The sequence below is a fragment of the Abrus precatorius genome, unplaced genomic scaffold (assembly GCF_003935025.1).
Source record: "Abrus precatorius isolate BTA unplaced genomic scaffold, Abrus_2018 Scaffold7, whole genome shotgun sequence".
Classification (NCBI taxonomy): Eukaryota; Viridiplantae; Streptophyta; class Magnoliopsida; order Fabales; family Fabaceae; genus Abrus; species Abrus precatorius.
In genome coordinates this window covers 31,391,917-31,416,953 of record NW_020874417.1, presented here as the reverse complement: position 1 = coordinate 31,416,953, position 25,037 = coordinate 31,391,917, and the positions used below count along the sequence as shown (strand labels likewise).

General features: G+C 31.8%; 1 protein-coding gene across 7 annotated transcripts; it reads right to left on the bottom strand.

Annotated features, from left to right (window-relative positions):
• Positions 1-1,643: 1,643 nt before the first annotated feature.
• On the bottom strand, positions 1,644-18,326 carry LOC113873442 (protein GIGANTEA). 7 transcript variants are annotated; one of them, XM_027511557.1, is made up of 15 exons: positions 18,059-18,326; positions 17,242-17,374; positions 14,577-14,648; positions 14,363-14,417; positions 14,100-14,242; positions 13,638-13,912; positions 10,202-10,257; positions 8,812-9,052; positions 8,574-8,724; positions 7,458-7,667; positions 5,799-7,343; positions 5,100-5,168; positions 4,567-4,785; positions 2,556-2,648; positions 1,644-2,366 (listed from the first exon to the last, which is right to left on the bottom strand). In XM_027511557.1, exons 2-15 carry the CDS (start codon positions 17,344-17,346, stop codon positions 2,067-2,069), a joined length of 3,534 nt encoding a protein of 1,177 aa, XP_027367358.1. In that variant the 5' UTR covers positions 17,347-17,374; positions 18,059-18,326; the 3' UTR covers positions 1,644-2,066. The 7 variants fall into 7 exon arrangements, 6 of the variants coding, with proteins under 6 accessions (XP_027367358.1, XP_027367357.1, XP_027367359.1 ...); XM_027511556.1 differs by having other exon boundaries at positions 17,242-17,456; positions 18,059-18,325; XM_027511558.1 differs by having other exon boundaries at positions 17,242-17,417; positions 18,059-18,324.
• Between the last annotated feature and the right edge of the window lie 6,711 nt (positions 18,327-25,037).

Below are 25,037 nucleotides of genomic sequence, written 5' to 3'. Positions count from 1 at the left end.
ACGTAAAGTGCAGAATCAATCACTCATTCTATTCCAAAGCTTGAAATCCAGATCCAAAATCAATTCAACATATTCGTTTCAGATCTACAATTCCTAGCTATGAACAAATTACACAACCATGGCAGCAGAGAGAAAAAAAGAAAGAGAAGAAGAAAATCAGAATCGCCATGGAAGCTTGCTCCACTCCTATTCCTTTTCGTGAAGTTCCGAGATTCGAATCCCTACTCCTCTCTCTCACTTCCTCTAACAAGAATCTAACTAAAAAAACTGAAAATAAATAGAATCCCCTTTTTTCGGATCATTTCTGGTATTTATAGAATTTTTCATATTTTTACATCATCACTTTTATGAGAAATAGTAGTTACGCAGAGGGTTTATTGTTGCGCGTTAACACTTTTTCCAGTAATAGTGGCCACGCGCAACTTCCTGATATTGAGAGCTCTCTGAAACTATCACTCTTGCTGATAAAAGTGACAACGCAGATGCAAAGTAGTTGCGCGTTATCACTCTTACAGATAAAAGTGACTACGCGCAACTCGTCAAGTTGAAGACTCTCTGAGCTCTGAAGTGATCATTTTCTTATTCTTGTATTTTTGGAGTCCAGACTTGCTTCTTTCCTCTTCCTTTTCATCAAACCTCCATGGATATGATCCTTGCTCAAATTATTCCTTCAAAAACAAGATTAAAAACTTAATTCCTAAGCAAAAATTTCACAATTGCTAAAATAGCTACAAATTTAAACAAAACTTTAATTTCTTCTCTTTTTTTGAGTTTTTCTGTTTTATATATTTTTCTTATCAAATGTGTTAGAATTATACTAAAATATCAGTCAAAATATAGATTCATCATGTATTATTTTTAATATTTAAGATAAGTAAAAATTAATAAAATAAAATAAAGTTATATTTAAATAAAAGAGTATTAAAATTAATATATTTTATAATATAATTTTTTTATTTTTCCATATATACATAGATATAGATTAAAATTTTAGAAAAAAATTATAATTAGAACAAAAAATTACAAAAGCTTTAAAAATGTTTTATTAAATGATTTTTTTTTTTATAAATGTTACTTTAAATTCACTTTTTCTTTAAAAAGTTATGAATTTTAAAAAAATAAAAATAATTTGTTATTGAAAATGTTCATATAGGTTTATTATATTTAAATATTTTTTTTACAAAATATTTAAGAAGATAAAAAGTATGAATAATTTTTGTTTTAAAAAAAGTTATGATAATTCTTAACCAGCACCTCCTTGACATGAAAATTTGAATTAGGATAATTCAATGAAATATAACCATCTTATCATGTTAATCAACATTGAAAATAAGATAAGATAAATTATCCACTAAACAGGACGTTAATGACTTTCTAACTTCTCATTCAAAACCTTAATTTATAATTATCATGCCTCTGAACATGTCCCGCAATTCAAACAAATCATTGATCACGATCATAAAAGGAATATGGACCACTAAATCTTCGGTATGTCATGACAGGAGATGGAGGAAATAAAGCATCTCGTGTATATATTTTTTCGGTTAATCTACTGTGGTATCCAGTTGATAAAATCGAATACAACGTAAAAATAATAAAGAAAAAACACATCTCGTGTAAAATGAAAGCCAACAACAAAATTTAAAAAACACATATACTCAAGTACATACATCGGTCTAACAATTAGTACTGAATTTCGTTACAAGCTAAATCAACATAAGCACAACACAAAATGAGACAATGATGAGTAAAGTAAAAGAAAGACCTGGTTACAGCCTCGTCTTTCGTTACTGTACAAGTCTGTTCTATTGAGAGCACAATCATGATGAGCAAGTCCATGATGAAACAATGCTCAGGGTTGATGTACACATTACATGCATGATACAAAATGAGCTTTCTATAAACATACTAGAATTATGACTGCGGCTCTTTTAACAGGACTAGCAGAATGATGTTGCTTATTTGCAAACCCGTTAGTTCCAAAAGCATAAATAACATGTCTTTTTTCCTATAGTAAAAAATTGTCACAGACTAAGATGGTTGGTTCTACATGGTTTAATTTCATTTCATATGGAAATAGTACAGCCTAATTCTTTGGCAGCTGTATCAAGAAACGTAATAGACAAGTCACTGGAAATTCGGCTATGCGCTTCCCATGTCAAGCATTTTTCTATGTCAGCTTGCCAGTCAATGACATCCAAATTGAAGTACTGGAAAGACGGGTTGTGGATGCCATTTATTCGCAGTGGTTTAGGACTAGATCTGATTGAACCAGTGTGCAAAATGTCACGAAGTACCGATATGCTCAGGGTTCGGACGTGTGCACTTGGATGAGAGAGGCATCTAATAGTAGCCGACAGGCGACACTGGCATTTTCACAATTCTAAAATATCAGTCAACAATGTTATAAAAGCAAAAGAAAAGCACGATAATTGCAATAGTTCTACATTTGATTTCCCTTTCACTGATCTCATAATCTAGAATCAGATTTGTAAATGTATCACCGTAACCCAGCCATATTACAAGTTATGATGACGAGGGAAGTTTTTATTTACCTTTAAAAGATTTGAAAGGCCATCCGCCACAGCTAATCCAGATTCTCCAAACTCTAGCACCGGCTGAACTGCTCTAGCTGTTGCTTCCAATAGCTGACCATTTTTATTGTTGAAATTTGCATATCAGTAAAGCTCAAGTATAAAACAAAATATATGAAATACCAATCCCTTCTACTGTGCCACTAATAGCTGCTCTACCTATCAAAGTTTGTCTTTGGAAATTAGGAAATCATAGTGTACTAGCAAGCTGGCTCATAATATTAGTAAACTAAGTCACATTTCAATATAGCTTTCTTAATGAGTTGGTGAATCATCAAGTCCACTCACTCTGATGATGTTTTGTACATTTCAAAAACCTAAAATGAGCTCTAGCACGATGAATATTGTATGCTGGTTCTTTTTTAATGATCATGATCACTGTGAAGTAGAAGCTTTATTAGATGTCGACTACAGCACTATGCTGGTTCTGTAGAATGTAGGACTTGGGGATACTGTGAGTTTTTGCTGTGGAAACCTGCTTTCTTGGAAAAGTAAGAAGCAAAATGTGGTAGTATGGTCAAGTGTAGAAAAGGATACCATGCTATGGCTGAGCCTACACATATCGGTGTAATAGCCAGGATATTATTAAGATAGTGTTTAGTCCTGCTTTCCCTGAGCTAACAAAGACCAATGAGAAACTTCAGCAACGATTCATTTCTACTACTTAGGTGAGAATGAGCAGTAACAACCAGATTCAATGGAACTTTGTCGGAGGAGCATAGATACATTCATAGCAAACTGAACATGATTAGATACCAAGGCCTAACTCCATAGAGGGAGTGTTAGGACATAATCAACGTTTCAAAAATTAGAGCATTCACTAAAATTGGTAATCAGATCATTGGTATTTGGTCCAATGTGGTAGTTGAACCATGGTAGAATCAACAATTATATATAATGAGTAATAAATTAACATAAATTAAATAAAAAAACACATCTCGTAAATTTTTAAATAATCATTGAAGAACCAAATTTATGTCCAAGAAAAAAACCAATAACAAAGATTAATAACAGGATATATGTAGGCCTTTATTAATCTCAAAATATAATTTAGAACAAATAAAAAATCTTAGTAAGTAAAAAGAGAAAAAAGTTCAAGTTAGTTTTTTGATACTGATTTTCATGATGATCATCAGTTTTAGACTGGTTTGACCAGTTTTTTGCTCCCTAATTTTTAGGATTTTTTAGACTGGTGAATTGACAAATTCACAATTTTTCCATCTGAACCAGCTGGTCCAGTCTATCAATATATGATGTATCAATGTTTTAGTGTGTTATGTGACATTTGGTATTACTCGTGTACTAACTACATCCTATTTACTTGTAGAAAGAAACAAATAGGGGGCATTAACATCAAGTTAGCACGGTCCTTTATATAATAGTTTGCAATCTATTCATTCTATCTGTGTTTCCTTAGCAAAGTTTATATTCGAGACTTTAACAACACCAGTTTTATTTTCTTAATATCTATTTAGAGTTTTGAATTGAAGGCTACATCTTGGTTAAAAGAATTTATTTAATGATATAATGCTTTTCAATAAATAGTCTGCTATACAAGTATATAGCATAAAATTTCCTTTGAACTTTTAACTTATGGAACAAATAATTTAATGCTCTAAAATCTATAATTTCATTTAAAGACACCATGAAGGAGTGACATTAGCTTGATGTATGGGATCATTGGGATGTGTGCATACCAAAGAAAGGCAAATATTTATCTGGAAAAAGTTGCATGACATGCCTGTATGAGTGAGGGGAAAATTACATAGTTAATGTACATAAAATGAGGAATAGCTAAAGATTAAATGACAATAAATACTATTATGCAAGTATATTTTAAAATAGACACACAAATATGTGTTTTAAGTAAGAAATGAGTCAGTTTTCTGGTTGTGTGTGAAGCAGAATTAGGTTAACTCAGTAAATGAAAAGAACTTGAAAATTGATAGACGCTAATGTTGAAACAAACTACCTCCAGCTGTGGTAAAGTGCAAGCTTCTCCATCAACCAGCATCCCATCTGTGGCTCGCAGTAGTAAATCTGAGGCACTTGCCACAATTACCAACGATTCAGCAGTGTCATGATTCCGCATTAGTTCCACTATCAATTTTACAATCCGCTGATTGATTCGCCACATCTTCTGACCAAGATCATCATCCTTAGCAATCCAGGGCTGCAATTCCCTCTCCGCCTGACAAGCAAACAAGCCCAGGAAAGTGACTAAACAAGTGAATGTTGGAAATAATAATTAAAAAAAATTACAATAAACAGTGGATAGATGACATCTTCAGCATCAGCTATTGAACTTTCAAGACATTAAAAGACAGTTTTCAAAGGTATTAGGAATGATAGTTCATAAATTTTGGCAATCTGTTTAAAAAATGGTAATATATTTTTTTTGGGTGGGGCTAAAAAAGGTAATTGCTATTGCTAAACAGAATATGCGTCCAAGTTAGAGCTCAGAGTAATTAAAGAAACCACTCATGAGAAGACGAAATTTTGGACCTGAAGAACAACTGCTGTAGCTGCTTTTGTTGGTGAGGCTGATACAACATTGCATAATGCATCAACAACCTATAAAACATATAATAAAAATTAGTCGATATTGAACCCTTTTGTGAAATACAATATAAATAAGATATTTGGATCCACACAATCACATAGCACAGCCACACATACACAGTTAGAACTAAATCTTATTATGGGTCTCGATGGGGTAACTCTGTGTTTCGTTTCACTAACCCTTTAATACTTTTTTTTCCATTTAAAACGTCTATCTCCCCATGTGTAGAGTTGAGTTAGAAGAGGAGGCACTTCACATATGAATGTGATTCCTCTCCTCAAGCTTCACCAATTTGTAGCATTCAAAATATTGAAGTTTTCAATGCATGTGTTAATGAATGTTGCCTGCTCTGCATTTTAAAACTCCAGATCACAATTTTCTGTATGTGTTGCTGTTTCAGAATTTTGGTTGCATCTTTCCTATGCTTCATGTGTACACAGGATACACCTATTTATCCTCATCTCCAGTTCTTGTTTTATTAGAACCCTACTTCTATTATTAACAAGAACTTAGGTGCTCCATCAAGGAAAATTTCCTCACAATTTGTGTCAAAGGTTAAAAACACGTATAATTCTACCATTGGATGAAAAAAATAATTAAATTCGGTTAAAGTTTCTGCAGTATTAGTTTGGCACTCGTACCTGTCTCCATCCCTGTTGGGCAGAAGTGCTTTCTGCGAAAGGTTGAGTTTCAGGAGATGCAATCAACTTGTGCCATAATAGTGAAACTACAGAGAAACATAACTCTTGTTTCTCTGCCAGCATTGATCTCAGGAAAATTTGTGCATTGCAATTAAGTCCTATATGCCTGTCCATTGTGAGGAAGTTGGCAAGATCAGAAGCATCCAATGAGAAACCTGTGACACCTTTACCCAAGCTACACCCCGATGCTTCATTTGAACATGGAGTTCTTTCAGAACTATGGTTAATTTTTGACGGGAATGAATCTTCCATAGGTACAACAGATGTCTGCCCAGGGTCAAAGCAGCTACTACTTTCACACTGATTCTGTCTTTTACCATCAAAACAAACAAGAGAGTCCTTCCAAAGAGGTGTGTGAATTAAGTTTGCTTCTAATGGCTCGGCCTTGTTCACTATAGATGCAACAGCTTTGCTGTGAATGTCAATGAGATTATACAATGATGATGCCCTGGAGTGAATTTCATTGTCCCATTTGCAGCGAATCAAAACAGATAGAGCATGCATGCAAGCTTTTGACCTTCTAAATAGTTCAGAAACATGTGCAGCAACCATTGCTGCTGCAACTATTTCATTTGAGCTGTAACTCCATGGGGTGCCGACAGAAGATGGCTTCAATGAAAATAGGGCCTCTAAAATTGCCAAAATTCTGTGAGTATGACGTACTGCTGAATCTAAGCCATTCCGCAACTCATGGGATGATCCATTTAGTCTAACAGGCTTGGCTATATCTTGCACATTATTGGAAACTGAATGATTATTCCCTCGGGATATCAAAGGGAACAACTGAAGCTCACAGGCAAGAGCACAAACAGCAGCCAAAACGTAAGAATCAAATGCTGCTACCGGACCTTGCTTCTTTGTTTTCCTATTTCTTCTCTCTTTTTGGTTCTCAGATGTTGTTTGCAAGTCCTCACCAATTTCCTCCACTGAATAGTTATCTTCACCTCTAGGCCTCTTGCTTCCATTGAATTGGGCTTCATGACTAACACAGACAGTTAAGACAACAAAAAGTAGGCGTGAAGCAAGCTCTACAGATGCACACGATTCCAAGAACAGTGAATGAACCATGGTACGAAGTTCTGCCACAGCAAGGTTTTTAGAGGCAGAACCAATTCCAGATAGGTATTTTGATTTTCTGTTTTGTTCTCTAGTGGCCTCGGGGGGAAATGTCCTCTGAAGAATAGCTTCTACCGTAGCAGCAAATATTTTCATGAGACATGCTTCTGATGGGCTTCCACGAGGAAGATATTCCAAGACCTTTAGTAGGGGAATGTACAAATTCCATGACAGTATGGGAGGTTGTAGGGGGGTTGCAACTATAATATCTGGAAGATCAACAGCAGAGGAACTTGTAGGAATCAGGCCATAAGCAGCTTCCCAAATGGTGCATATTCTCCATTCAACCTCAGGACCATGGGCACAAAGCATTGATGCAATGCCTTGGGCAGTAGCCTCAATTGAGGCTTCAGCTGCAGGAACTTCTATCTGATCAACAAGAGATTTTTAGATCTTCAGTGTATAGAAAGAATTTGTCTGAAAAACTTGACAAAATAAAAATAACAGAGAAATAAAAATGCAACTGACAAAGATGAACACAACCTGCTTTTTATATGAAGAAATATAACCACCCAAAGGTTCGTGCTGAACTTCAACTCCATCAACTTGCCTAAGAGGAGGAAAAAGCAATGCAGGCTGAGAAAGTATTCGAAAAAGCAGAGCAGCAGCAGCATCTGCAGCTATACCAACTCTCATGGACATTGCAGTCCCTATTGCACGCAAGAAATGCAAATGCATCCAATTTCTAGGAAGCTGCATTAACACATAAAAGAAAAGAAAAACAAATCAGCCAATTAGTTTAAATCTTTAACTAACTGACTGATTTTGTTAGAAGGATACATGATAATCTGTCACATTAAAAATTTCTCAAATAAGGGGAATGTTACTTAAACTAAAAAAATAACCCCTCCTCTTCAGTACCATCCAAATCTATTGAGGCATGTAATAAGAGTATACAATTTAAACCAATGGAATATACTGTGTCCCTTTTCCACCTCTCCATGAGCTTCCTCAAGGCTCACTTCTGTGGTGGATCTTCCCTTGAACGAATAAAACATGTTTGAATCATATTATAATTTTATTTAATTTATGCATATTTCAATTTCTTCTTCCTATACTAATAATAATAATACTAGCATAAGATTTATATTTCACATCAACTACAGATTTGATCAAAGTAGAATATATAGAAGCTAAGGTAATTATCACTTTAAGAGCTAGCTTTTGGAACTCAGTTAGAATCTTTAGATATTAGCCCAAATTTAAGATGTTATCCAAGTTTACTGTAGATCTGGAATTAGGTTACCCTCAACTTGCGGAAACAAAACTTAACTTGGCCCTTAGATTTCATAATGAAACCTACCCAGCTTTCCCAATTCAATCTACATGGTTTGACGACTTTTTTAGTGCAATATATATTTAAAAAGTTATTGTTACAATTTTTGCACTCCAAATGTCCAATCTTGAGCATGAGGGGTGTGTGTTGAGATCTCAAATAACCATAATAAAGCTTATAAAGATTAAAGCAATTTTTATCTTACAATTTAGCTTTTAGGATTAAGTCCAATCCCAAATTTAAAAATAATATTAGAGTACTAGTAATATATTTACCTTAATGAAAGCATCACAGTATTCTCTATCTATCAATATTATACTTACCCTTATGCCAGATGCATAATCTTCTGCAGCTCGAAGAAGCTCCACAAGCTGCACTGCAGCATCAAGTGCATCTGGAGCCCATGATGGGGGCGCTTCTAGAAGTCCAAGAAGAAGTCTTTGTGTAGCACTTGGAGTAGCAATTGCATAATATCTGCAAAAGTTAGGTATATACATTTTCTTAGGCACATGAACTCTATGAACAACTAAACAGCAAGAAAGGTATTAAGTTCAAAATAACCTATGAAATAAACGTGCATATGGTTCTAGGGCTGGTAATCCAGCAACAAGATGTTCATCCACAGCTGTTGTTGGAGGGGGAAGCAAAAGTGCAGGGACTGCAGCAGCTGTTAAAGTAGCAGTCTCATTACGAGCAACTTCATCATCACAAACGCTTAATATAACACCAGCACCATTGGCAACAGCCCATCTTGGAGTTGAAGGCACGAGTTGAGGATGCTTCCCAGAACCACGAGAAGAAGCTAAGATAAAAAACAGACATATCATCATATTCGAAACATACACATAGGCATCAATACAATAGTGAAAATTGAAAAATGATAATTTTGTTGAATAAAATTCATTGACAATATTTTTACATAGCTGTTCATAGGAAAAGAAGAAAATTAATTCTGACATGTCCACTTAGTATGTTCAATCATTAGAATCACACCAGAAGACTTGTGTTAAGAAGTACAGTTAAGTGTCATCAATAAGTGGGTGTATAATGAAAAAATTCAAAAAATATAGAAGATCAAGTAGCCACATTGTTCCCACATTGTATTCAATTATTATATTTCTACAGAGTTCTACTATTATATTGGCTAACACAATGCAATAGCATGAGGTCAAGTAGGCCATGCTCTGATCTAAACATTTAAACAGAATGGCTGCATGCAAAAAAATACCAATAGTATGGATGTACATTGAGCTTTGATTTTTCAAATGAAAGTCCCCAAAGAGGTTGCCACTGATGCTGTAACTACAAATTTCTATTCAGTAATTTGTCTGTCTTATTTACTTAACTGCCAAGTTCCCTGCTCTATCTTCTTTCTGACTTTAGACTTTTTTCTTTCTTCCTCCTCAATTTTGGATGCCATGAAAAATGTATTTTTCTTTCAAAAACATGAGTTGCATGGCAAGATTTTCAAACTGTGTTTAATTTAAAAAACCATAAACCAAATTACATAATCATTAATAAGACTGCAACATAATATTCATCTTTTAGTCTTAAAATGAAAAATAACTATCTAAACTTAATTGGCCAATAAATTCTTCATATCATATTTGGACTAACTGATAAAATGGTGGGTTGAGTTGTGACAGAGGAGAGGCACAAGAAATAAAAGGGGGATGATGAACATGAAGATTGACGCATAAGGCAATTCCAAATTCTATGTACATAGTCAGCAAATATAGTGTAAACATGCACCCAAGCTCGTTTGACAAAAACCTTTTATGAATAGAAGCTCGTGTGACAGAAAATACATTTGCACCTTAAATAAATTCTCCACTCTATGAAGAAATGTCTCAAATATTTTGATATAATTGTTCACACAATATTGTGAATGAACGTCATCTAAAACAAAATAACAAAAATTACAACATTATGCAAACTAAATTTAATGTACCAGTTGATGGAGGCTTGAGTTCTCCTGCAGCATATTTACCCATAACACCACTGCACCTGTTAACATATGGAGAAATCCACTGACTTAAATAAAAATATACAAATGCCCACAACCCACAAGAAGATAATTCAACACATTACACTATGAGTCAAAGCAAATCAAGTAAGCTGTTTCTTTTATCAAGATAAAAGGAAGAACAGCTATTACCATACTAGGTAAGTTGTTCTAATTCATACTACTAAGTAAAATATAAAATTCTGCACCCCTAAACTTCATCATGCTATATTCTAATAAAGGAAAGCACTAATGAACATGAGTTCAAAAGCTTCCATTTTCACTGCCTTTGAGAGGTGATTATTTACTTCAATCCATATACTTCATCTAACAAACAAGAAAAGCTGCCAACAAGCTTGCACCTGTTTGGTCCTTTAAGATTAAGAGTGATAATTGTTGAGAAAAAAAGAGAAACAAGAGACACAAGATGAAATTCATGTGTCTAAACTACATATTACAAATAAACTATATAGACTAAAGGAAAAAATATACATAAATTACAGTTACCCTAATTACATGATTAACATATAGCCATCTAATGGACTTGTAAACAATTAAAAAGTTTTACAACGCTCTCTTTCAACTTGAAGCATTTAAGTCATTTGCATCAAGTATGTTACATATATAACATACTCAAGTACCTCCCAAAGTCATTTGTCAGCTGGTCAATTGAATAGACAAAGCAAGTGGCAATGTTTCAATGTAAGACTTTCTCTTTAATGGTATGACAATTCACCTTAATGTGTTTGGTACTGTCACAAAACACTAAATTTGAGGCAATATTCAAGGTAACTTGATTGTCATAAATAAGAGTTATTTATGTAATCTCCTCAAACTTAAAGTTCTTGTAGTTATTGCCTAAGTCAAATGAATTCACAAGCCGTAGATGTCATGGCTCAATATTTAGTTTCAATACCTAACCTTGTGGCAACAATATTTCTTACTTTCTAGCAATTATCTACAACAAATACACAAAACTAGGAAGCAAGTCTCTTGTCAATAAAACCTATCCAAATCTGGGTTTGCATATTCAACAATAAATGGCCATTGACTTCATAAATAAGACCTGCCCCTAAGACCTGGTCCACGTAAGCCAACAACAACAACAATCAAGTCTTATCCCACTAGATGAGGTCGACTACATGGATTACAAGACGCTAATAAGCTCAATAAAAAAACAAGTTTTAAGAAATATAATTAATCAAAAGATCTATTTTAATAACTTCAGTTTAAATGTGGTATTACATATTTCATTACCTGGGATACCATGGCTCTATACATACCGTTTTAGCAAGAGCATCATACAGGAAAAAAAAAATTAGTATCTACTTAATATAGTGGCCAAAAATAGTAACCATGGATAGAAACAATTGAGTTAAAGTCATTTTAGCCATCAAGGAAAAAGGTCTTCAAAATCTAACTCAAAACTGTCTTCAAAATCTAACTCAAAACAGATGCGTAACCTTTGGCCATCAAATAGGTCTTTTAAGATAATCAATTTGCTAACCTTGACTATATAGACCCGTTGACAACTTACAGCTAACTTCCTAAAGGTGGAAGAACAAGGTATCATGTCTCATTGCTCCAAAGTGCATACATCTCATCAAACATAACTTGTCTCTACAAAAAATAAGATATTGTCCTACAAATAGCCACAAGACAAAGAAGCCAAGCAAAATGTAGAGACCACGGGTCAGCAAAGAAGAGAGAGAAAAAGGTTGGACAACAATTGGAACGTGCTTGTTTTAAAATAAGGGCAACCTAAATGAGTTAAGATGAGGGAAGCAATACAAGGGTTGATCTAAGTGACAGTGAAGTAAGTCTGGCACAAGTGGTGGCAACAGCCATATAAATAGCTGCATGCACCATGATGAGCAATAGAGGGGTTTGCCAAAAAGGTTGAGCATAGAACAAAGAAGTGAGCATTAAGGCATATCACACATGCCCATTCAGCCAAAGAGGTAGGGACCACTAGGATATTGTCACAATTGACAAGGCAACTCAATTAAAAAAATAGTCAATTAAAAAATAATGATAGCAACTAATGGCAATCTAAGACAAAGATGTAGCTGAAATAATGTCACAGCAAAGAACCATTAAGGACTAAAACAAGAGATAACGAAACAAGAGATAATGCTCCTCCACACTGAAATAATGAAACAATCCCTACAAAACCTTCTTTAACTAGCACACCTAACTTCATTTACTTTAATCAAATCTTTATTCTTTTGAATTTTCTAATAATTTCAACACTGAAATCTAGTTCCTTTCAAATTGGTATCAGGGCTTTGATCTAGAAGGTATGGTACTTGATTCAAAGATGAAGAAAGTGAACAAACATTGGGAGCTCAAAACCCTTGAAAAGTATTAGAAGTTTGAGATCAAGGGAGGAAGAACAAGAATAACATAAAATATTGAAGTTTCCAAAGTTTGAAAGAAAAGGTGCCTATTGGTGGGTGGCTGATCAATGTGGAGGAGCATTTTAGTTTGAAAGGAACATTTTAGGGGTTGTTTCAACCTGGATATGACTTCTAGCATTTCCAACCTAAGTATAATCTAGAACAGCAATTTGAGAAAATATAGGAACCAATGCCATTCAAGTTAGGAAAGAGGTGCCCTTCACTAAGTATTCCTATGGCTTCAAAATTCTATTCCACATTAATTAACCACCAATGGGAGTCTTTTCCTTCAATTTATGGAAACATCTTCAAGATCTAACACCCACAGCTCTAAGATCGAAACTCTTATACCAATTGATAGTAATTAGAATATGAACAAAAATATGTAATATTATTGAAGAACCCAAATCCTGACCTTGCCCTAACAGGGTACAACACCAAGAATAAGAAGAATGTACAATAAGAAAATTGATTTCCAAGATAATCAAAAGATCCATGCCTTTTCCAAGTCCCTATCATACGTCTGAATTCTCAAATGTCCTCTCTAGTTTCCCTCCCCTATTTATCCAGTTTCCCTCCCCTTATTCATACTGATGAATATATAATTGATACTGTGTATAGGGTATGTTGGTTGATGGTAGAGTCAAGGTTGATCACCTTTTTCTGCTAGGCAAAAACTAGGGAAGAAGGTTGATCAAATAAAGTGTAGCAGGATGCAGATAAAATGGGATTTTGAACTTTTAAGTAGGAAGGCCTAAGGAATGATATTGATTGAAACGGAGAGATGAATATCTAGGTATAGGAGCCCAAAATAAATTGAATGAGATTGCCACCAGGTTGAACAATGGCTGGAGAAATTCCAAGCATCATGAAATATGGTTGAGTTTAAGGTCAAACCTTAAATCAACCAAATTGAATCATAGCACCCTTAATACTTGCAAGCAGAGTAACTCACAATGTATATATTACTAAGAAATACTCACCACCGGAAGTAGTCACTTCTAATGCCTACTGGTGCAGCCAACAATATATCCGTAATCCAGGGGGACAAAGGCCTTATAGGTCTCTTCTCTTGCTGTGTTAAAGAATTATGGCCAGATTTCCCAACAGCAGGATCACTAGTAGTGGCATGGCTACCACTACTGCTTCTTTCTGTTTCACCATACTGTCTTTCAGTTTTGTAAATAGGACGATTGTAATGAGTTAATATGCGCAAAATTTCACCACATGCCAGAGCCCACTGTTCTGAGTATTCATTCTGGAAAATTATACACAAAAGAAATGAAAATGATAGAGAACGTAGTTGCAAATTGAATTATACGCAAATTGAATTGAATAAATGCTCTTGATCAGCTTAGAAACTGAAAGACAAAAGGCAAGAGACTAACTCGCTACAAACTTGAATTATATACAAATAAAATCAAGGAAAGGAATAATACTTTTACCTCACTTTTTGGGCAGACTAAAGATATGAAAGAGGCGAATGGAGGACTAGCCTTATCATAGACTAGTGTACCATCAATAATACATGAAATAATTGGAAGAACAACTGCATGCCCATGCTCTGGATGATGAAGGACAAATGTCGCTGGAGGTACAAGTGAATGCAAAAAGAAATTAGTACACATAACATAGAAATAAACTCATGGTAAAATATTCATGTTGAATCAACCACAAGTTAAACTAACATGGGATAAAGCATAAATACCCAAAACATCATCAAAGAGAAGAATTTCCTTCGATGGATAACGGTTACGGATCAACTGTCAAGATAATACAGAATAGTGAGTGCCATTTGTATAAAAATTCAAGATTTCTCATGTAAAAAAAAGCCAAAAAATCTAATTCATGAAAATAGTTTGTATATAAATCTGTCTACAGTTCACAAGGTTTAACTGTAAATATGGGTGCATTTATCATACCTCAGCAATATCATCAGCGAATTGTTCTGATGTAAACTGAATGAAGTATTCAACATATGCAGCAATTTGATCCTGGAGAAATATGATAAAAACCAATGAAATGAAATTACAATGAGCTTCTAATACAGCAGATGATGTACTATGTTTACATTTAGATTGAAAAACAAATCTTTCTACATTACAATTCACCAAAAGACTGCTGCTTTCTCACCAGTGAAATAAGATTGACGAGTTTTCCAATTTTTTACAGGTAAGAAAAATGTGTACTTTTAGAGACAATAGTGAAAAGCAACCCACTTAATATGGTTAGTGGGTTACCAGGGAAACCTGTGTGAAGCTAAATTGAATAAAAGATGTGCATGATCATTGATTATATCATCCCATTTCAGGGAATTTTTCATAAATAGAAGATATTTCATTAGTAGTATAGGTGCAGAGAATATGGTATCCTCAAATGAGAAACTTAAACAAATCAATAACTAAACACAAAAAAAAACACAGCAAACAAGAGTAGCAGCACATCTCAAGTCCATCAAAGAGACCTCTCAAAAATAGAGGTTAAGTGAGCTAGCATAAAGAGGTTGAGAAGGTCATTTAATTCCATAAATGATGCAGCTGGAAAAAATTTATTGTTAAGAATTCTGGCACATTGTCCAACCATAAACACATTGCATTACACTGTAGAATCTTGTCCCTACTAGTCATTATTCCTCCCAAACCCTCTGAAACAGCACACAATTAAGTTCTCTGAATTCTCATTGCAGGCTCGTATGTTGCACTCTAAGACTAAAGTACATAGATGCACAGGAATGGTTTTATATTGCATCTATAACATGCCACCTCATGAAAGGGACCTTTCAGTTTGAAGCTTGGATAATCCATGCACCCACCTACATTGAGCTGAAATTCATTTTTCTTCATTGCCATAGTTAATGTCTCACTAAATCAAATTATTCCCGGGATTTATATCATCACAAAATTCTCTGCTAGGAAAATTCATCCAATACCCATACTTATTTCAACTTCAGTCAGTCTAGTGCTATAAAAAATAAAAAAGATAAACATTTTCCCCAAAGATGCTTTCAAAAAAGCATCCAAATCCAACCTAATGCCTGATAAAGGCATATATAATAGGAAAAAAAATCCCAGATAAATATAATGCGTCACAAAAAAATTTTCCAGATAATATTAGAAAAAGATATCATAATTTCTTTATTAACGTCTAATGGAAAATATAGAACTTCCCTCCACAAAAGAAATATATTCTATACTGAGTATACTCTCGCAAGGACATTGGCATATTGCAAGAGTCAACAGTGCCCCCCTTCAAAATTTATGTTTTCACAAAAACAATTGCTGCTATACAGTTTAGGAAAAATATATTAATTTATCATCCTAATTATTTATGATATTATTCAACATCTGCTTCTACATACATACATAAAATTAAATTAAAGTTGCATTCACATTCCATTCACAATTTAATTTTTTTCATTATATTAGAAAATATATCATAAATTCTTCATTAACATCTAATGGGAAATACAAAACTTCTCTCTACAAATAATAAATTATATACTCTTGCAAGGACATTCTAACAGTTATCAGTGCCACATAAAACTCTACATTTTAGCCAATGAATGTTGAATATCACTCAACTAATTTGCTGCAGGATCAATGTAAACCAAAACAATTATGTACAAGGAAAGATCCTAGTCCAACAAATTTGCTTCACAATTTTTTTGATTGATGAAATATCTTAATAAATGAAAAGAAAAAATCCCATAATTTTTATGCAGAAAATGACTTTTTTTTTTTGTTCAAGGTCAAAGACCATGAGGTGTCCTCAAGCCCAAAGAGCTCAAGACTTAATATCCACTTACAGTTCATGACTGCCTATACAGATTAGCTTGAGGGAATTTTGCATATGGTGGGGTTTGAACACAGGATCTCTTGCTAAAATGCCATTATATTCCATGTCTAATTAATCAAAAAAATCAAGTCAAAGCCCCGAGTGCATACACAATTACTGGTATGAAAGATCCTAGTAAATAGATAATAAACACTAAATTGATAAAACAAACCAAAAGGTGCCCATTACCAAAATTAGTGATATTACAAGACAAACAAATGAAACAATTTCCAAAATAAAATTAGAATGGAAAAGAAGTATACTTTGATTATATCAAATCACCATGCATTATTTATGCATAAAAATTTTTCTGTTTTATTAAAAACATATGTATGTGTGTGCACAGCCCCATCATCAAGCCTACGATATTATTGCCTAATATTTTTTCTCTCACACGCACCAAGCACCAAATAGGTTAAGGACTAAGGAGCATTAAATACACTTGCCTTGAAGGCTTTCAATTACTGAATAAAACAAGTACTGGATCTTATTGTGTTTCTGGCATAATATATACTTTTGTCTGATAAAAACCGACTAAATATGTATTCATTAGGAATTTCCATTGCTAAACTACCGAATTTTTTTAAGCTTTGTTCCAAACATTGAAACATAATAATATTAACAACAACAACAATAATATAGCAAAATCCAAAAAAGATTGCAACTGGCATTCAATGAACAGGAGTTAAAAGCTAATTTCACAATAAGAATATTAAAGAAGGGAGAAAAAGGAAATCACGATTCAAATGGCACCTTTCTTTGTTGACCATCTAGTGGAGGAGGCCAGAACAATGAAGAGAACTGAAGACGGTCAATCCACCTTTCATTGGAAGCAACCATCGAAGAAGACGAAGACATCTATCTACCTTGGTATTCCCCTCTACCTCTGATTATCAAATAGCAATTATCCAAATTCCAGCCAAAACATGCTACCAATCAAGAATTAAAATATCGTAATTCACCATTCCCTGTTTACCATGCCCAGATATTTTTTACCTTAGTAATAAATTCATTACCAACAATTCATCATTCATCCACCAGGACAATTTTCAGAAAAAAAAAAAAAAAAAGACAGAAAGCAAATATAAAAGAAAAGAACCAAATACATCTTTACAAATCTATTGTTGATTTCTAAGTTTCTTTACACTGTAAACCCACGACTAAAAAATATACGATTTTTTTTTAAATAATGAAAATCAGAACAGAGATAAATCAAAAGCAAAGTCCTGCCAAACAGAGCAAAATCAAAATTAAAAAAAAAAATATAAACAAAAAATAACACTGAGAACTTTGTAGGAGAAATCTTGAATTTTCTCAAGGCCAAAGAGGTCAGCCAAAATTGAAAAGTCAGCACAAATAGCAAAAAATACATGCATATAATAATTAAAGAAAAAGAAACAAATATCTAACAACAACTCAGATTCACCACAGAAAAAAATGAAAAAAAATAAAAACCATCAAACCCACTTCAAGAATCAACACAAACCCAGGAACGAAATCTAAGAACACAGGTTTTTAATCAAGAAAAAATCAGCCATAAAAAATCCAAAGCAAAAAGAAAAAAGTGTACCTGAACACTAGTGTGTAGATAGCCGATTTTTATGAGAAATAAAAAATCTTGATTTGGAAGGTGAAAAAGCGTGAGTGAGAAAAAGGGAAATTTTCTAAATTTTTGGCTTTTTATCCGAAAAAAATCATTGAAGAAAAAATGAAGGGGTGGTGGTAAGTTTATGGGGGTAGAGAGACAGAGAGAGAGAGAGAGAAAGAGAACACAACTGGGAGAGAGAGAGAAAGAGAAGATCTTTAGGAGCTCTGAGAAGCCTAGATTGAATGCATACGTGGCAATGATATTTTCCTCTCACCTTATAGCCCTTCTGTCACGTCATGTTACTCTACCCATCCCATTCCATCTATGTATCCGCATCATGCATGCCCATCCATCATCATCATTACATGCGCCCGCGTCTTCATTTTGCACGTATTACTTTCACGCTTTCTTTCTTTTAATCTATCAAATTAATGTTAAAAATGTGCAGAGATAATACGCTGTAAATAATTTTATATAAGTTATCAAAAGTATTGAAGTGAATTAGTATTCGACTGGTAGGATTAAGTTGATTACTGATTTCTGAAATATATCTGGTCTTGGTATTATTTTCCACAAAATATTTAATTTTTGTGGAAAATTAAAATATTTTTCTTTAATTTTATGTTTTTTTTTCCACAAAACAAATAAAATTTTAATTCAACTAAAGGTGCATTCCAAATTATATTTGTCAATTAATAAAATTTAAATCTATAAATCGAATAAGAAATTTTTTTTTCACCATTAATCTAATTTAATACTTGTTGTCACCTGAATTAATATTCTTGAGTGATAAGTACTTTATTATATTAAAAAATATTTAAGTACGAACAAATTAAAAAATGAAACTTTTTAAATCGAGTAAAAAGATTATGTAAATAAATTATTAAATCAATAAACAATTCTTTCACTAATACAATTTATTAAAATTAAAAGTTTAAAATCTAAATTAATTCATATATATAATTTTTTTTTACAATGTATCTTTGATTTGATATAATACACCAAAATTAAAATAAGGCAAAATTAAGATTAGTATTTAAAGAAAATAAAAAATACTATGTGATTTTAAAAAAATTATAAAATAATCTTACACTGAAATAAAAATCTAAATATATAATATAAAGATAAATAATTTTATATTAAATTAATCACTTTTTTTTATTTCTCATCTAATTTAATTTGAATAGTCACACATTTAAATATAGTAAGTAAATTTATTATTAAAATTTTTTTATATACATAAAAATTTAAACTCAAAATTTTATTTAAACATTACTCAGTCACTTAAATTAGATCACTTTTAAGCTTTAGGTTAACAACATTTTAATTATGTGTTGAAGCAAGCTTGGACTAATTGGGTTTCACGTGATTGAAACGGGGAAAGTTGAAGGAAAATACGAAAGTGTCCTCGGCGTGATGAATTTTATATTGGGTGTTGTTGGAAAGTTAGAATAATCGGAAGGGAGCGGTCGATAAAATAGTATTTGGTGTGTTGCGGTGTCAACTATGGTAGATATTTGTGTCCAGTGTGAGGTCATTAAGGTCATGTTCATGTTATTAGGGCCTTTTCACCCTTCCCATTTTATTCCATCCACAGATTCATTCATTTCCAAGTAAGTTCTCATCTTTTATAAATACACCTTTTATTTCCTGAAAACTTTTTGAATATAAGTTGTGTTTTGATTGATGATATATGTGTTAATCTGTATGCTTTTCTTTAAGAGATTTTTTTGTTGTGTTCCAAGGTCCTCATCTTAAAAATGTTCTTGGTGTGCAAGTTACATCTTTTTGTCCTTTAAAAAACAAGCTCCACTTGAAAGTGTTTTTGATGAGTTATAGAATTACAAAAAGTCAACCAACGTTTTACCCCACTAAATGAACCAAGTGTTTGACAAAAAATTCCACATCCTTTGTGCTAACTGGCCATATGTGGCAGACATGGCTTGTCTTGTTGCCAGATTTGGCAAAAGCTGATAGGCACTGCTTTTGGTTGACTTAAAACTTGCTATCTCTTGCCATTTCTTTTTATAAAAAACTATATTACTTATATTATGAAACGAAATCATTCAGCTAACTTTCTTCCAAAGTGGATACATATTCATTTAGTAACGGCTAGTGCAAATTTTTTAAGTTTTTATAAGAAGACACGTTATTTAGTGCTGTTTGAAAGATACCGCCGCTAGTGCTACTTTCTGATTAAAATATACATTGAATTTTTTAAACATCTTATTCTATTTTAATATCTACTATTATAATATAATTCAAAAATAGTAACTACAAAATATAGAAAATTTCATACGTATCCCAGAAACTTCTACATAACTGTGTAACTTATTTTTTAAATATATAAATGTGTTTCTCTGTCATTTCTCAAACTGATTGTTGAGAAATGATAATCAACCTCAAGTTAGGAGCATAATTTTAGGACACATGTTCTTATTTTCAGAAATGAAAGAGACAAATTAGGATCACATTTTTATGATGGGAAGGTGGAAGTGGAACATGTTGAGTTTCAAAGAAGATGATGCGTTGGAGCAGAACGCAGAATTGTAGCAGTGAAGAGCCTAACCCGTAGCAGATTCCATTGCCGAAGAGAAAAGATCCGATCCAATCAAATGGGTGGGCCCAGGCCAACCCGCTGCCCGGGAACGCATCGTGCTACCACATTAGTGGCTGGCAGCGACCGGGCAGCACTTCGGTCAGCTAAGAAATATCTGGTGGTAAAGACGCGCAACCCCGAAGATATTTATTTGTGGACTCGTTGGCGAGTTAACTGTGTTGACTCGGTGGTGCGTGGCCCAATGGGGATGCAACTTTAGATATACAGAGATCTAATTCTCACCGCGTGACCATGCTTCGTTCCGTTGTTAATGTTTCGCACATTCAAATTTCCATCCCCAACTTGCATGTGGGTCCCTCCGTCGCTTCCAACATCATCATCTTCATCATCATGCCATGATGTGCATTCATCATGCCATCCGCTTAATGTGGGTCTTTGTTATATTAAATGCGCCTACAGTTATCGTGGCTGATTTTTATTGGCTCTGTAAAGTGATTTGTCTTTGCCTGCGTTGGATTCTTACTTTTATCGAATCGTGCTGCGGGTTTTCATCGATTTCACCAAAACGCCCTTCCTCGGTCAAAAAATGAAATTGTTTATTTATAGCCCCTTTTTTAAAAAAAAAATTATAATAAAAGGTTCTTAAAATATGATAATATATATTTGTTATAATCTATAATGTTTTTATATGGTTTTGAGTTTAATAAATCTATGCTTTAATTTTAATTTTTATATATTTTCTAATTATGTAATTTAATAAGAACGTAATTTATTTTAATGTCTGATTATTCAAGTATATTTCATATTAGTTTTTACAGTCATCCAACATTAATAATAATTAATGATATTGTTTGTTTCGTGCTTTTTGTTTTAATTTCATCAATTAAATAATATATATACACACACTTATTTATTAAAATGTATATTTAAATTTACTTTTCTCATTAAGGTCTACTTTTTTTTATATTATAAATACTGAATTTTATTAATTTTAACTTTTAGATTTAAGATAAATAATTAATAATAATAATGTTTTATTAAAAATTAAATATTTATTATAATTTTATAATTTTGATATAATGAATACACATTGGTTTATAAAAAAATTATATATGCTTAAATTCAACTTTTAAAAATTCATGTTAACAAATTTTATATTTATTAATGTTCATTAATAAAATTTGAATGTTGATTTAATATTTTATGTAAATACACTTGTTAAGTGTTATTAAAATTTATAAATAAGAATAATAATAACTAACATAAATTAATATGTTATATGACTTATAAATAAATTAATAATATAATCTGTTATGATAAATTTTAAAGGTTATAATATTTATATTTTAATTTTTTATATATTTTATTGAGTTAAAAATTTCAGTATTTTAATAGATCATTTGAAATATTTTTGAAGATAATATTTTTTTAAGAACCTAATTATAATAAATTTAAATGAGTTTTGTTTATAAAACTTAACTTTATTCTATTTTTTTTTAAGTTTGTTTATTTTATTTTTTAAATTTTTTATAACTAGTTTGATAGATTTAGTGATTGTGATTGAATTTTAAAGTTAAAAGTTTAAAAGAAATATTTTAGAATTAAAATGTGAAATAAAATAAAATAATCTTTAATTAGAAACAGTAACACACATAATTTGTTTAAATTATCTTTATTATATGCCCTTCTATAAATAGTATGCAAACATGTTTCTATATTTAACAACTTAAATAGTTATACTATTTTTTACATTGTCCTATTTTAAATTATAATATTTATAAATATAATTAATTAAAATTAAAAATAACATATTTTATCATAATTCTCTTGACAACAAATAACTTAGTTAAATTAAAAATTAATAATGTCTAAATAAATATAATTGAACTTTAACAAATACAATAAAAATGTTGTTTATAAAATTCGTTTAAGTTACTCAATATTTATTAACGTTAAACTTATATAGTGATAACCATATAAAATTTATTAATTTTCATTTGGACTATTTTTTGTTTTCATTTAAGTTAAAAATGATTAAATAATTTGTCTTCATAGTTTGCTTAAGTCATATTAATTTATTTAAACTAATACTTATTTACTTACGTAATATTTTTTTAAGGAACATTTATTTGAGTGAGGTTAAAATGACTTAAGCAAATATATTATATTATGCATATGTAACTCGAAACTTAAACATATAAGAAGAATATGAAAAATATTTAAAATAATATTCAATGTTCTATAAGTATGTTTGAAAATTTTAATTTTTAAAATTGTCACTTACGTATAATATCTATGTGAGAAAAATTAAATATGACATTTAAATATCATTGTAATTCTACAAAAATCTAAATAATAATTTTTAAATATTTAAAGAGAAATTTTATAAAATTTCATAAAAAATTAAATCATAAATTTATAAAAATCAATATTTTTAAGTAAAACTAAAAAATCTTAGTGGTTAATTATTTACAAATATATTTAACATTTTAAACATACTACCTTACTCCTATACCATTTAAATACACCATTTAATTATTAGCTCATTTTAGTTGGAGAGCTTAGAAAAAAATACTAATATGATAAACTTTTTAACTTTTTAAATATTAAAGCAACTTTTTACTAATTTAGAAACAGATTTTAAAAAATGTTATTTTGAAAAGCTAAAGTGATAATCAAAGAATAATCTTTCATTAGCTTTTTAACATCGAAATAATCAATACAAAAACTTAATGCAAATAAAATCTACATATATTTAATTTCTTTCATTAAGGGGTGTAAGACAATAAAATTCCAAGTAAGAAACAAGTCACAGTAATAAATGAACAAAGACTAATAAAATATGCTTCAAAGTTGTTAATAAAATTAAACATGAACTAGAAAAATGTTTAAAAGAACATATAAAGAACTTAATTTATGAAGAAGATAATTTCACGTCACGTACGTATAGATACAAGAATGATAATACCCCATATTCAAATTAAGATATCATATTCTTTTACTTATTTGGTAAAGTGTTGAACTACTCATCTGCTTCTACACTAATGCCATACAAAAATAATTTTGGATATAAAATAAACGATGACGACGTATTTACAATAAATAAAATAAAATCCGTTCTCTCACATTTATCTATCTAATCAAATCAGACCACAAATCATTGCAAGCTGCTTTGATCCTTTGAACGTACCTTGCTGGATGGACCAACCTATTGTCGTTCAAACAATGCTCGATGACATGCATGTTCCGTTCTAAGAAACAATATATTCAACGACACATATACTGCATTGCCTTATTCATATTTAATTAAGAAAATAAAACCTTCATACTATGCTTACTTTTAACTTACTTTTAAAGCTCTTTTTTTCAAAATCGTACATTACAGTGATTCTTAGATTTGAAAAACCGATGGAAAAATTCAAAAGGGTAACCCAGTAATTGAAAATATCTAATGAGCAAGGAATTTTGACAAAAGTGAGAAGAACAATCCAGAATGATGACAACTAAGCTAAATAGCAGAAAGAGGTGTTGGAATACGCAATGAACTAACCAACATGATTGGTACGCTTGTCCATTCCAACGGCCAAACAAACTCGTTACCTTGTTACTTATTCGATTTTACGATAATTTTATTTTAATAAACATAAACCGTACACGTGTCCATAATTATGCTATCGTCACTGTGTCGGCAAGTGATATGCTATTATAAAGTGTTTGGACGGCTCCAAAGCAGGATATAACTTCTTGCGTGATGTAACATCTGACTTGGTTTCCATTCACAACCAAAACCTAATCACTCCTGCTTTTTAGTTTGCTTTTGTTTCGTTACTTTTGCATCTTATTTTTTAGTGTTTTATTTTTATTTTTATACTTTCAAGACTCCAATGTGATCCATGTGTAATCATCCTTAACTGCAAAACACAACAAGAGTTTTCTGAGGAGTACACTGTCTGTAATGCATTATTGTCAATTTTCTTTTGCAGGTTTGGTACGTGTTTGTAGTTTGTCTCTTACACTGTTGAGATTTTGGCAATTCCAGATTGTTTCTACTATAAATATTATAATTCTTCAAATTGCTTGATCATGCTTACTTGTCAATGTTGTCATATTCTGTATATTGTAAGTGAATATCTACATGTATTTCCCCCTCTTTAATTTGTGCCGTTCATATTGTTCATTCTTACGGGTCTGGTTTGTCCAAGATGGAGTATGGACAAAAAATGAAGAAATTGTTTTGTTGTAATAATGAAGAACAATTGAGTTTTCAAGCAAAAACTTTTTCTAGGCATGCCAACATGATAAAGGAATTTGGTGGGTTTCTACACTCAATGATACAACCCATGTCTCTAAAATATTTCATTAACGAATTGTGGCAATAAAATGTGTTGTTCATTTCGATCA

Bases quoted from the DNA above. Each gene is read 5' to 3' on its own strand.
- LOC113873442 (XM_027511555.1), bottom strand. From the start codon at position 17,346: ATGTCTTCGTCTTCTTCGATGGTTGCTTCCAATGAAAGGTGGATTGAC. The intron at 14,649-17,241 runs GTGCCATTTGAA...ATATTTCTCCAG, and splicing joins TAGATGGTCAACAAAGAAAG to GATCAAATTGCTGCATATGT. The intron at 2,649-4,566 runs GTAGTTTGTTTC...AAAAATGGTCAG, and splicing joins GCACTTTACCACAGCTGGAG to CTATTGGAAGCAACAGCTAG.